At 38.1% G+C, this 12,694-nt stretch overlaps 1 protein-coding gene across 1 annotated transcript in view; it reads right to left on the bottom strand.

The window, feature by feature from the left end:
• LOC126235306 (adenylate cyclase type 3) overlaps nt 1–12,694 on the bottom strand; it is a 628,591-nt gene that overhangs the window by 76,153 nt on the left and 539,744 nt on the right. Inside the window, exon 16 of the mRNA XM_049944030.1 lies at nt 5,659–5,757. Within this exon, the coding sequence (XP_049799987.1) occupies nt 5,659–5,757 (99 nt within the window). The remainder of the gene's footprint in view (nt 1–5,658; nt 5,758–12,694) is intronic.

Genomic DNA, 12,694 nt, shown 5'->3' with positions numbered 1-12,694 from the left:
ATTGTGGGCAGCTCCTGCGCTCCATTATGGAACAGGCTGGTTTCACAGTTGGATAAAGCCTGTAGAACAGGTTATTCAGCAGTACATTGAAGTGTAAAATAGGATTCTTCCATTTCTGGATGTCAGGATGTTTTGGATGAACGGTGATTATTTTGATTTGCTGAGCTTCAGTCTTGATGGCTTACTTTCAGGTACTGCCTCACCTGGTGGGTCAGTTGTGATTGGAAAATGGTTCACTTAAGAGCCAATTATCAAACATTTCTCTCTGAGCATTATCTACTGTGGCAGTAGAGTATATCAAGAAACTGATGGCTGTGTAGCAGTGCTGAATCTTCTCCTAAAGAGAAGGCATGAAATTTCAAAGTCATGAGGCTCTCAATTTGACATGGGACAGATGATGGCAGAAAGCCATACCACAGTATGTCTGTTAAAAGTCGCGGGACACCTGTGCAGTAAAGTCTTTTGAGAGCTTCAGCATTACAGTAAGATATGGAGAATATAAAGTTACACTAAAGAAGCTGATTACAAGTAGTTGTTAAGAGTGAGAAGAGTGGACTGGTATTAATAAATGATAAATATGTTCACTCCTCCCTTAGTTCTCTCTCCTTTAAAATTGTCTTTCCTATGGACACTATAGTATTGATGTACAGAAATGTCAGACTGTCTCTGCCAATCACTGGCACATTTATGTTCCAGTGGATCAAGGGGCCATTTTGTTGATGTTGCTCTTTTTCTTTTCACATTTTTCTGTTCAGTTGGGGATACTATGATAAAAAAAAGTTAGTTGGGAGTCTCACTACTTCCCGCAAGCAGATATCAAATTATACATCATCCATGAGCTGATCAACTTAAGTCTTACCCAAAAGTACTAATGTTGTATGATTTAATGATTCTTTCTTTTGGCATTTTCACATCCTTTTTCTTTTGATGAACAAGAGAATATCTCTGCAGTTGGTACTATAATCCTAACTTTGCATCTCTCTTGCCAATTGAAAAAGTTTTTCTGAGAGGTACCATCTTCTGCTGGTATCATCACTTTTATGATTTTCAGTTGATATCATCACTTTTATAGAAGATAAGATCCACTGCAAGTCCATGATCATAGAAATTTAGAGTTTATGTAGAATTCAGTTAAACCACTGGTTATTGTGGAGTTTGATAGAATTTTCCATCATCAGAATACAGTGTACACTTCATAACCTTTATTTCTCAATTGCTATTTGTTCAGAAAACATTGGAGATTAGCAATAAAAAGGTAAATAATAAGCTACTAACAGCAAATGAACAGCTAGAATATAGTAAAACTGAGGACACAGCAGCTTTTTGCAGAGCAATAGCTATCTCTTATTTACTTGATTCAAGTAGGCATCAGCATTATAAAGTGTGTTTCATTCAGTGTAAGACCATTAATGTCTACTATTTGTACTAACATGCTAGTGTTGCAGGCTTGAAATTGCATAATAGGAGTCTTTGTTATGGTGTTAAGACTTAAATTGTTAACTGTGAACTGCTTGTAGGCATCTCCATCTATCATCTGAGCTGTGCTAAGGATGAGATTGGATCCTTGATTAGTATGATCATGTAATCAGAAAACATTACAGTTTTTGAGTCACCTTTTAAATTCATGATCATTTATCATATGCCCTATATATGGCACTCCACAGGTTATATTCTCTTGTTCTGGTCAGTATCATGCCTGAGACAATCTGTTAATGAAACCCTCTACTCTCTGTTATGAAGGTAAGATTACATACAAGCAAGAGGAATGCTGGTCTTCCTACAAGATTTTAGGTAGCTACCTAGAATTTGGCCATCCATACAATCACACACTTTAGCAGGGTCATAGAATGTACTAAATGGATAATATTTCTTGTTTAGCTCTGATAACACTTAATTTGTGAGATTTTGTATAGATTTTTCTGTGGAGAATTCTTTATGAAAACCAAACAGAAATGGCTAACAATTTCTCCTCAGTTAAATAAGACATTATTCTGTAATAGAACACTTTCTCAAAAACGTATGGAAAGGTTGAAAGGAGTGATGTAGGACTGTGATGAGAGATGGCTTACTGATCATCAGTTTAGGTTATACATGTTCATCTTTGCTAGTGTGGAACACATCTCTTCTATTGAGCAAGTGTTCGTGGCTCTTTAGGTATGCATTTTACAGCCCATGTTTGCAGAACCTTTTCTCTTATTTTGGTCCATACTACCACCTCTGAAAGCTGCCTACCCTACAGCCTTAGCAACAACAGTATGATTACATGTATTCCACTGTCAGCGGTACATATCAGAAAGTAAAACTGAGGTTTCTGGGTGCCTTACCTCAAATTCGTACATATATCCTTCTCCATCATCCTAGAAAATTTGTAACACCATCACTGAATCATCCTTTATATACATCCATTTACAGGCACTGGGACCTATAATTTTGACACTGTGTAGTATTGTTGGATGACGTTTCTGAACATGGGTTCTTGTGTAAAACTTGATCTACTAAGACCACTCTACAACATCTAGAGGTGTGTAACATGAATTGTGAAACTCCCTATATGTTGCATCCATGTTTCATGAAGTTACTGAGAGAGGTCATAAACCAGATACTGGATCATAAGGTGTACCCAGGAGGAGATATAGCACAGATAATTAACAGTAAGCTGAAGGTTAAGACCATCATCAGGAAGAAGAAATGTATATGGATACAAGGTACAGATCTGTTGAGGAATGATTATGTGCGTTCAAAGTTCTCTGAGGCTGGAGCTATTGTGATAGTGAAAACCACAACACGTAGCTCAGCTGAGGTGGATTCAACATCCTTGGAAAAGGTAATAACAGAAATTGGATCAATAAAGTTAAATGAAGAGACTGTGGGTAAGGGATGAAGTACTTCAGTTGACTGACAAAGGAAAAACATACCAAATGTTCAGGAAAAGTAAGGATTGCAGCAATATAGAGCCACTTAGATATGAAACAGTAGACATTGAATTGGTTGTAGGACAAATGTAATAAACTGAAAAGGAAGTGGTCATTGAAAAGGATGGCTTCAGCTTACAAAAAAGTCAAAATTAGTTTCAGAGAATTTAAAAGCAAACACATGACAGTCAAAAAAGTAATCCAGTGTTGAATGCAGATGAGAGAGTGGGTAAGTGTAGAAATAGTACATTGAGAACCTCAGTGAGAGGGAGTAACTGTCAGCTAACATAACAGAAAATGAAAAGAGGATCCATTTAGAGTCTTGCTAGAGAACAAGCAATAAGAAACAGAAACATTCCTGCTGTTATGTAACTCTCCTAATTCACCATTTAATTACATAAAGGCAATCAAATACATTATTTTTTCATTGATCCAAAACAATGTTTATGTGTTATAGAACTTTGTTCAGTTGCAAAGCTACATGCATAATTAAAATTGTGATGAGATTTTTGTCTGTTAATTATTGTTGCTGGTGAAATTAGCTTCAAAACACATAACTGTTAAATCAATTCTAAAATAAAATACGCATCAAAAATTATGTACAGTAGGCATCTGAGAAGAATGGCTGTGAGGGATGAGATGGGAGCAGGGCACAGTCCTTTCCCATGCCCCGGTTCTACCTGCCCTGTCTGAAAAATATTGCCTTGCCAGTAGACTTAACTGTCAGCATTGTTCACCAGTTATGGTCGCTTGTTTCCTTTCATTATTTACAGCTTAATGCAAGTGCGCCTATATGATAGTTTGTGGAGGGGAGAGGGGTAGACCTGGCGGTATTATACGTATTTCTAATATTTTGGAAGATGAATGCTGACTTGTAAACAGCCACAAAAAAGTTGCAGTTTCAACCCTGTTAAAAACCTGGGTGATCACTATCAGCTACAAATATTGAAATACTGTCATCTTAGATTTATAACATTTTTCTATGAGAAAGGAAATTTCCCTGACATATCATAAAAATTGCTGATTATGCCTTATTTTGCTAAAAGCTACTAATTTTATGTTATTTTTTATGTTATTTTTGCAAAATTTTTCTGCCCATAGTGATGTTTTAACTGAACAAAACAAAAAACCACATCTCAGTAGTTGCATGCACAGTACAGTGTTAATAAAGTACTGATTCAGCAATTAAAGCTACCATAGATGCACATGAAGAATTTGTCTGGTATTATTTTCGAAGTATGAGTAATTAAAATAATTTATTATAGTTGCATTGTTCAAATCTCTTCAAGTTAGTCACTTTTACAATTTTCACATAGTTGTTTTATACGTCTTTAGAACAGCATACACTTTCTTTCTAGACCACATCACCCTACTTGCAGCCACACTCCTACTACATGCATTCTTCTCAGCTGCAGACAGTATTTCATATTTCATGAAGGAAATTTATCTAATTTATTACTAGAACATGTATCATGAAACTAGATATAAAAATAAGTAATAATGGGCTTCATGTAGCAACAACAACAATCAAAAATTATAATATGATTATAGTTATGTATTGGTAAGGAGCGGACAGTTATATTATGAAACTGGATTTCAGTTATACTACATAAATGACAAAGTTCTGGGAAAATATTGTATTCCCAGACATTTCAGAATAAATCACTACTATATTGTGTATTTTATAGCATCAAATTATATTCATTTCAAAAACCAGGAAATTACTCTGTGGAATTTCTAAATCACTAGGGAAAGTCAAAACCAAATGGCTATTCAAATTAGTGCATAGAAGCTATGAGACTGAAAGTATTCTATTACCTTGGAAGCCTAATAAACCAAATAGCACAAGCAAAGAAAGTATTCTTTACCAAAGAAAGTCTCCTAGTATCAAAAATGGAACTTAGTTTGAGAAAGAAATTTCTGAGAATGTTCATCTGGAGCTCTCTATTATGCTGAGGTCAACTGTGAACTTAGAGAAAATATGAAAAGAAGAGAATCAAAGCATTTGACATGTGTTCTTCCCGTTTGGGTCTGAAACACTGGTTTCAAGAGATTTTCATTTTGTGAGAAAATCTAAGGCATTACATGACAAAACAGAAAATGAGTAAGGTCACTGCAGTAGTTTCCACTAATGAACTGTTGTACCAAAGCAGAATACACCACAAAAACAAATCAGAAAAGTCTATCATACCTTGTCCTCAAAATAAAAGAAATGAAAATCATTTGAATAAACATCTATCGTTTGATAATATCTGTAGATTTAACTATGGATACTTGCTGAAACATAATCAAATGAAACAAGGCATACTTTTTTGCCACTTGTTTTAATAAACATTCATTTTTGTGGCCTAGGTTGTGGGTTATGCTGCAAAGTGTGCTAATTATGCAAAATGTAAATTGCAAAAATAAATAATTAGTGAGACAAGTTGAAAAAAATTATTTTTCATCTACCATTTGCGTTATGTTAAAGTAATACATGAATAGGTCTTAAGATGATCAGCTGCTTACAAAACTAAACTGCAGGACTGACAGCTGTTATGGAAGTCATTAAATCAATTGATTCTCAAATTTTAGTGCTGCCAGTTATTCACTCCTACTGCTAATTAGTTATCTGGTTAACTTTCTTTGTGTAATTGTTTAATGCTATTAAAGAGGTGCAGACTGTCTGTCAATGTTTCAAAATACAATAATTTCTTTCTTCCAAAACAAAATAAAATGAAGAAAGCTGTGTGACTTTCTAAAGTACCTTTACTGTGCGTGATGGGTTGAGACCACTCGCTGCCATGTATGTTGAACCAATTGTTTTGATCTTGATAATATCCTGGTAGTGTGGCTGCTCCAGCAACTGAAAATTAATACAAGTAATAAAAATTGTGAGTATGTGCAGAAATTATAACAAAATTAAACATAATTGTAAATAAATGTAATGTTGTACCAAAAACTGCTTTAGATTTCTTCCTTGTTGTCCTCTTGCAGATTCAATGCAAAAAAGAAAAAAAAAAAAGAAAAAAAAATATTATTTGTACAGCACTGCAGTGCCTGTGTCAGTAAGAAGTAAGATGCAGTGTTCCTTTCGACATGCGTCCATGTCTGAAGGAACAGGCACTGTGGTGACTACAGATGTAATTAAATACATGAAATGTATTCACAGTGGTGAATATGAACATCCTACGGCTGTATAGTGGAATGATAAAACTGAAAATCTGTTTCTTACTAGGACTTGAACCCCGATTTTCTGCTTTACACAAGCAGTCGCTTTAATCACTTTAACTATCTCAGTGCAACTGAAGGCCATACTGAAACTTTCATAAGTCATTGTCTATGTGTCTACAAACTTCACTCATCCACATCATACCTGAAGGAACATTACATCATACTTCTTAACCAACACAGGCACTGCAGTATCGTATTTACCGGCCAATACCAGGCCAGCAACTTTCAGTTAAAATGTCTCCTCTGCATGAGAATTACAACAGCATATGAAAGTTTGGGTCTGGCTGTGAGTGGTGCCTGAATAGCCAACGTGTTAAGGTAACCACTTGTGTTAGGTGGGAAGTCTGTGTTTGAGTCCCAGTCTGTCACAGATTTTCATTGTCATCATTCCATTATGAAGATGTAGGTTGTTTAATATTTGCCATTGCCAATGGATTTCATATTATCATTTGTTTTCATCTTGTAATTGTTAAACATATTGAAAAATGTGAAAATCACTGTACAGTTTCAAAATTTTCATGATCAAACTAACATAAAAATTTAACAAATCTCCTGAGGGAAACTGAACATCTGCGTGCCTTACTTCCACTCTCTATCAAAGTTAAAGGGCAAAATGACTACCGGAAAATTGTGATGAAATCAAAAAGGAAATTTGTTTTGCAGGGACTGTTCAGTGTATAGAAGAGTCAAAAAATTTCTGGTGAAATTTAAAACAAGAGGGGCAGTCCTTGCTAAAAGAAGTCTACTGGTGTCAAACATAGGCTTTAATTTGAGGAAAAAATTTCTGTGAAGGTACATCTGCAGCAAGGCTTTGTGAGGAAGTGAATCATGGACTGTAGGAAAATTAGTAAAAAGGGGAATTGAACCATTTGACATATGGATTACTGAAATATGCTGAAAACTAAGCAAACAGACAAGAAAAAATGAGAAGATTCTCCACAGACATTAAGATATTGACCAATGTGATGCAGTAGGAAGGCTCAAGACATTTTCCAACTTGTATAATAGAATGAATACTCTTTATTAACCAAAAAATATTGACAGTAAACATTGTCATAAATGAAATAAACAGTGACATGCATCAGTTCACAGAGTAGCAAGCATTTATACTTAGACCAAGAACTTTTCTGCTCCTTACGTTTCGTCCAGAACTGCGCTGGACTTCCTCAGAGGCGCTGCTCCGCTGAGTCTTGCCGACTCAGCGGAGCAGCGCCTCTGAGGAAGTCCAGCGCAGTTCTGGACGAAACGTAAGGAGCAGAAAAGTTCTTGGACCACGACCTCACATCCCGAAAAGTATATCAACAGCCATGTCACCCGGTCGTGAAAGCCTTCATTCTACATTTATACTTAGAACTGATGTACAGTTTAAAAACTTTTTTAATATTATAAAACAAGCTACTTACTTAAAAGCATTTTTTGCGGCAAAATTATATAAACATTTCTTATATTTATTTGGTGTTCTGGGGCACATGTGTTTCAAGGGTTTCAATCCAAAAAAAATTATAGAACGTAATAACTGCTAGTTTGTAAATGATAAAGCAAGCTGTGTGCAAAAGGTAATGAGACAGACAACAATATGAGGAATTTGGCAGTGCTGTGATGTTTTACTTGTGCATACCAGTGTGTTCATCCCATCCAGAAGCTCAGTCAGAGTTTCAGCTCTGTACAGCCATCATGTGATTTTTGAGACTGCCATTAGGACGTTGTGCTGTTGTTGTGTTACAAAAATGGAACAGCAGCTCTTAGAGCAACGTTAAGCAATCAAGTTTCATATGGGACTTAGGGAATCCATAAGTGTAACCTGTGAAAGGTTGAAACAGGCCTGTGGGGAACATTCTTTATCGAGAGCAGAAGTTTGTTGGCACAAATCATTTTTTGTAATTCTGAGAACATGTCAAAAATGATCCTCACTCTGGGACACCTTCAATTTCAAAAAACAACATAAACTTTGAATGTGTGTGTGCTCTTGTGAAATTACACCAACATTTAACAATAAGGATGATGAGTGACCTGTTAAACTTAAGCACTTTCACTGTAAATTAAATTTTGTCTGTAGTTTTGCACATGCAAAAGATCAATTCCAAAATGGTGTCAAAAAACCTCGCAACTGAGCAGAAGGACAATCAAAAACATGTGTGTGTTGATCTTCTTGAGAGGATTGCCAGTGACTACAAATGGTTCGATTGTGTGCTCACAGCTGCTTAATCCTGAATTTTTGAGTATGATCCTGGGACAAAGCAGCAACACTAAGACATCTCCTCAGCCGAAAAAAGCTCAAATGAGCAAATCAAAGATCAAACCAAAGCTGATTTGCTTTTTTGACAGTAGGGGTATCGTGTAAAGAATTTGTTCATCTAGGACAAATTGTCAACTAAATGTTTTACAAAAATATCTTTTAACAGCTCAGGAAAAGGATGAGTCGAGAGAGACTTTACACTGCAGACAAGTGAATGCTGCTCATGAAAATGCCCATGTCACATGGTCACTTCAGTCATGGAATTTCTGACCTCAAAAAGCATTCCTGTTGTTACCCCCCACCCCCACTCATATTCATTTGATCTAAGTCCTTGTGACTATTTTCTTTTCCTGAAATGGAGAAATGCATTAAAAGGACGTCATTTTGGGACTCTGGAGAACTTTCAAAAGAATGTGACTGACATGTTAGAGGCCCTACCAGTTGAAGCTTTTCAGTGCTGTCACCATGGTTGGGAACAAGGACTCCACTGGTGTATAGCTATGAAGGAAACTACTTTGAAGTTTGTTGTTTGACAAAAATAAAAAAAATAAAACTTCGGTAGATAAAAAACCAGTCTCATTATTTTTCTCACACACCTCATACCTAAGTGGCCAGCAATAATGTCATGAACAAAAGGACAATAGTGAAGAAGGAAAGTATAGTTGTAAGTTATGTTTACAAATTCATGAAAGTGGATTTGTACTATGCTATGTACGTTCAGCGTATGATGAATAATATTAATGTTAAAATGTGCGTGTCATGAGAATATTGTGAAGGGTGGGGATGGAACTTCTACCGTAGTGGAGGAAATGCCTATGCTAAGATTAGGAAGTAATGCTAGGTCATGTGTTGTGAGAGATGGTGACTGGAATTGAGTGGCTAACAGTTAGTAAGATATAGCTGGTAGAATTAGGCTTTTATTTATGTTAGGTACAGAGGTGTGGTTGCGAACACTGGCAGCAATATGTGCTGATGAATGACAGTCCTGTCCAGGCTGTTGGCTCACCTGACGCCAGGGAATACAGCACAGGAAAGGACATGTACTCAAACCGTCAGCCCCGGGATACTTGATGATGAAGGTGTGTGCCTGCCCTCCACAATGATCAGCAACAAGGTGGTCTGCAAGGACTGGAGAGCAACAAAAAGGTGGCCACATAGCTTGTGATCTGGACCCAAACACACTTCCCACCTGAGAGGTGGACACCAAAAGGAGGTAGTCTCCCAATAGGTGACATGGCATTGTGACGATGCCAGTTAGTATGCATGTGATCTGTTCAGGTAGATGTCTGCAGCTTCTGGAGCCTATGTCCAGGTTAGGTGACTGACTGCGTGTACCACAAAGGGCTTTGAGTCTGAGTTACAGACTGATGCTGACAGCATCATGTGGCATCACCTGCATAACAACACACTGTCTGGAAACATCTGAACAAACTAAGAATAAGAAACTTATATGTCTCCCACAGCAGCACTCCCAACTCAGAAGTGTAGTGCCATCATTGACTTTTGGGCACTACCATAGAAATATTTGCTCTGCTAGAGCTGTATTAAAAACATGGATAGCCAACCAGTGCTGAGGTAATGGTGTGTCAATTTCATCAACACATTAGTTTATTTACCATGAGGCTGGCCAAGCCATGCCTTGCATTCATGGCACCATAGAAAAAGAGTAAGACAGCTGTGGGACAGGCCAGGAGGTTTCTACATCACTGATCCACAGAAGTATTGTTTCATACATGATTGGAAGCTGTACATTGACATAACAAACATGCCATTATCCAATATAAATGCTCTTTGATTTTAGCAGAAATAGGTACAGTCTGGCAGCACCCATCCCCATCTTATGGATCAGCCAGCAGCTGACAACAGACAGGGCTGCCTCCTCCATCAGATGAGTCTCAACTGCAAAGTCCACCATTTGTAGATGTGGTGCCTTGCTTTAGCTGCTCCCAGGTTCTCTATATCAGTAGCTGAACCTCTGCCTTGGAGGTCATTGATTTGTGTCCCAAGTAGTACAGTCCTCTGCAATCCACCACATTAGTGACCATTCCTGCACATATCATTGTCACCTGTAAGGGTGAGCTCTTCTCTCAACTGACGCCTCCATGAGAATTGTGGTAGGTAGATGTGCCACTGGCCTCTGCTGCATGCTGCACATTGTGCAGACTGGGCCATATGTCACTGAGTAAACAAAACAAGTGTCATAAAAGCTGGATGTGGACATTACTGCCAGACACATAGCCAGCAGCTGGCTTCTGCAGCGGACAGCAGAGTCACCATACCACACGCCCAAGGGGGCATCACTGGGGCTGCAGTGGCCAAAGAACATTGTAGCACAAGTTGAAATGAAAGTGTTTCACATTCCAGCTGTATTTTTCTAGCTAGCACCACTGTCTCCACCCCCCACTGGCCTCAACCTCTACAGTCTTCACTCACCCCTCAGGCTGCTACAGTTTGGTGTCAGAAGTAGAACACGTGAGTTGGAGGGTAATGGTGAAGTGAATAGCATCATGTTCCTGGAACCCGTTCAGGCATTGGATGCCCTTTTAAGGGGCTTCCCACCCATAAGGCCCAGAAGGACTAGGACACGTGCCTCAAAGGACTTGCACTCTGCAGTCAGGTTGACTACAGAATTTCAGAAATTTAAATATCAGTGGGAATACATGATTGACAAGGGTTTTTTCTGCCAGTTTAAAGTGCTATATCAGATCACCAAAGTTAAGTGCTGTTAGGCTTGGCTAGCACTTCGTCACTGTCAGGGTCTGTTGAGTGCTATTGGCAAATAGGGGGAGAGGGGGGATGCACTCAGCTCTTGTGAGGTCAATTGAGAAGCTTCTTGATTGAGAATGGTCATGATAACTGCCAATGGCCAGGAAAATGTTGTGCTGACCATGTACCCCTTCATGTCTGCATCTGGTGATGACTCAGGACTGAGGCTGGTCAATACTGTTGGGTCCTCTAGACCTGTTTTTTTTTCTTTTCTTTTTTTTTCTTTTTAAAAAAGTGATATAGATGTGGACAGACAGTGCATGTCCAGAGGCACCCTCAGCTTGTTAGGTATGGCATGGTTGGACACAGTCATCATGATTTTAGGGGCACTAAGACTAAGGAAGGGGGAAAGAGACAAGTGTTAAACAGAAGAGGGAACCCAAAATCTGCCAAACTGCATTCATGTTAATTTTAATGCCACTGTACATATGCAAAGGCAGAATGAAGTATAATGAGACTTGTCTGAGGCACGAAGCACAAGTTTTTGTTAGACACAGGGTAGTCCAGATGCAATTGAACCCATCCCACTGTAATTTGTGTGGAGTTGGGGACAGTACTGTTAAGTCTTTTGGTTCAGCTATAGTGAATTTTCAGATTGAGGCAGAACATTTAAGCAATGTGGAGAAGTCTTACCTCCTGCAAAAGAGGGTTACTGTATGATCCTATGGTTAGACATTCTGATAACACGGCATCAACAAATTGACCTTAGGTAATGTGTGACTGAACTTAGAGGGTTCATCTATCTTAAGGAGTGAGCCAATTGAAAAATGAACAGCAACACTAAGGTTTAATTTGCATGATATTGCGCTGCAAGGCATTGGGAAGTAACTGTGGGTGAGTGTGGAACCAGAGTGGCCTGTTGATATGTTGTGTGTGGTTGAACACTTTGAGAAAATAATGTTCTGGATAAATCAAATTGTTCTTTGAGAAGAAGTATTGTATGCATACAAGGGAAAGGTGACAAGAAAGTGGTATCTGTAAATATAAGTAATTTTGGTGCCAATGATGTAAAGCTGACCAAGGAATTCCTGGTAACTAATCTGGATATCCTAGATGAGGATGAATGGGAAAAGGCACATGTGCATCATGATTAGATGCAAGCCACTGCAAAAATTGCATTATTTAAGAAGGCAAAGCATCTAGAAAGAACTGAAAGAGTGAAAATGGAAAAGTTGTTCTTAGAGTTTGAGGATTTGGTTTTTCTTTGAGGCCCATTGCCAGCAACACCTGTGACACAACACTGAATTCCTATGGGGAATAAAGCACCAGTACATCATAAACCATATCCTAGCAGATGGAATAATAGAGGAAGCACTAGTCTGTGGAGGGCTGAAGACGTCATGAGATGGACCTAAGAAATATAGGTTCTTCTGTGACTACATAGTTCTTAAGAGCAAGTCAGTATCAGATGTGCAAACAATACATTATATCACTGTGACTTTCAAAAACTTGGGACAATGCAAATATTTCCCCACCATAGATCTAAGAAGTGGGTTCCATCAGCTGGAGGTATTGCATGGGAACCAATGGAAGAAAGCATTCTTGGTCACTTGTGATCATTATCAAT

The sequence above is a fragment of the Schistocerca nitens genome, chromosome 2 (genome assembly GCF_023898315.1).
Source record: "Schistocerca nitens isolate TAMUIC-IGC-003100 chromosome 2, iqSchNite1.1, whole genome shotgun sequence".
NCBI classification, from domain to species: domain Eukaryota; kingdom Metazoa; phylum Arthropoda; class Insecta; order Orthoptera; family Acrididae; genus Schistocerca; species Schistocerca nitens.
This window is presented reverse-complemented; position numbering and strand designations above follow the sequence as displayed.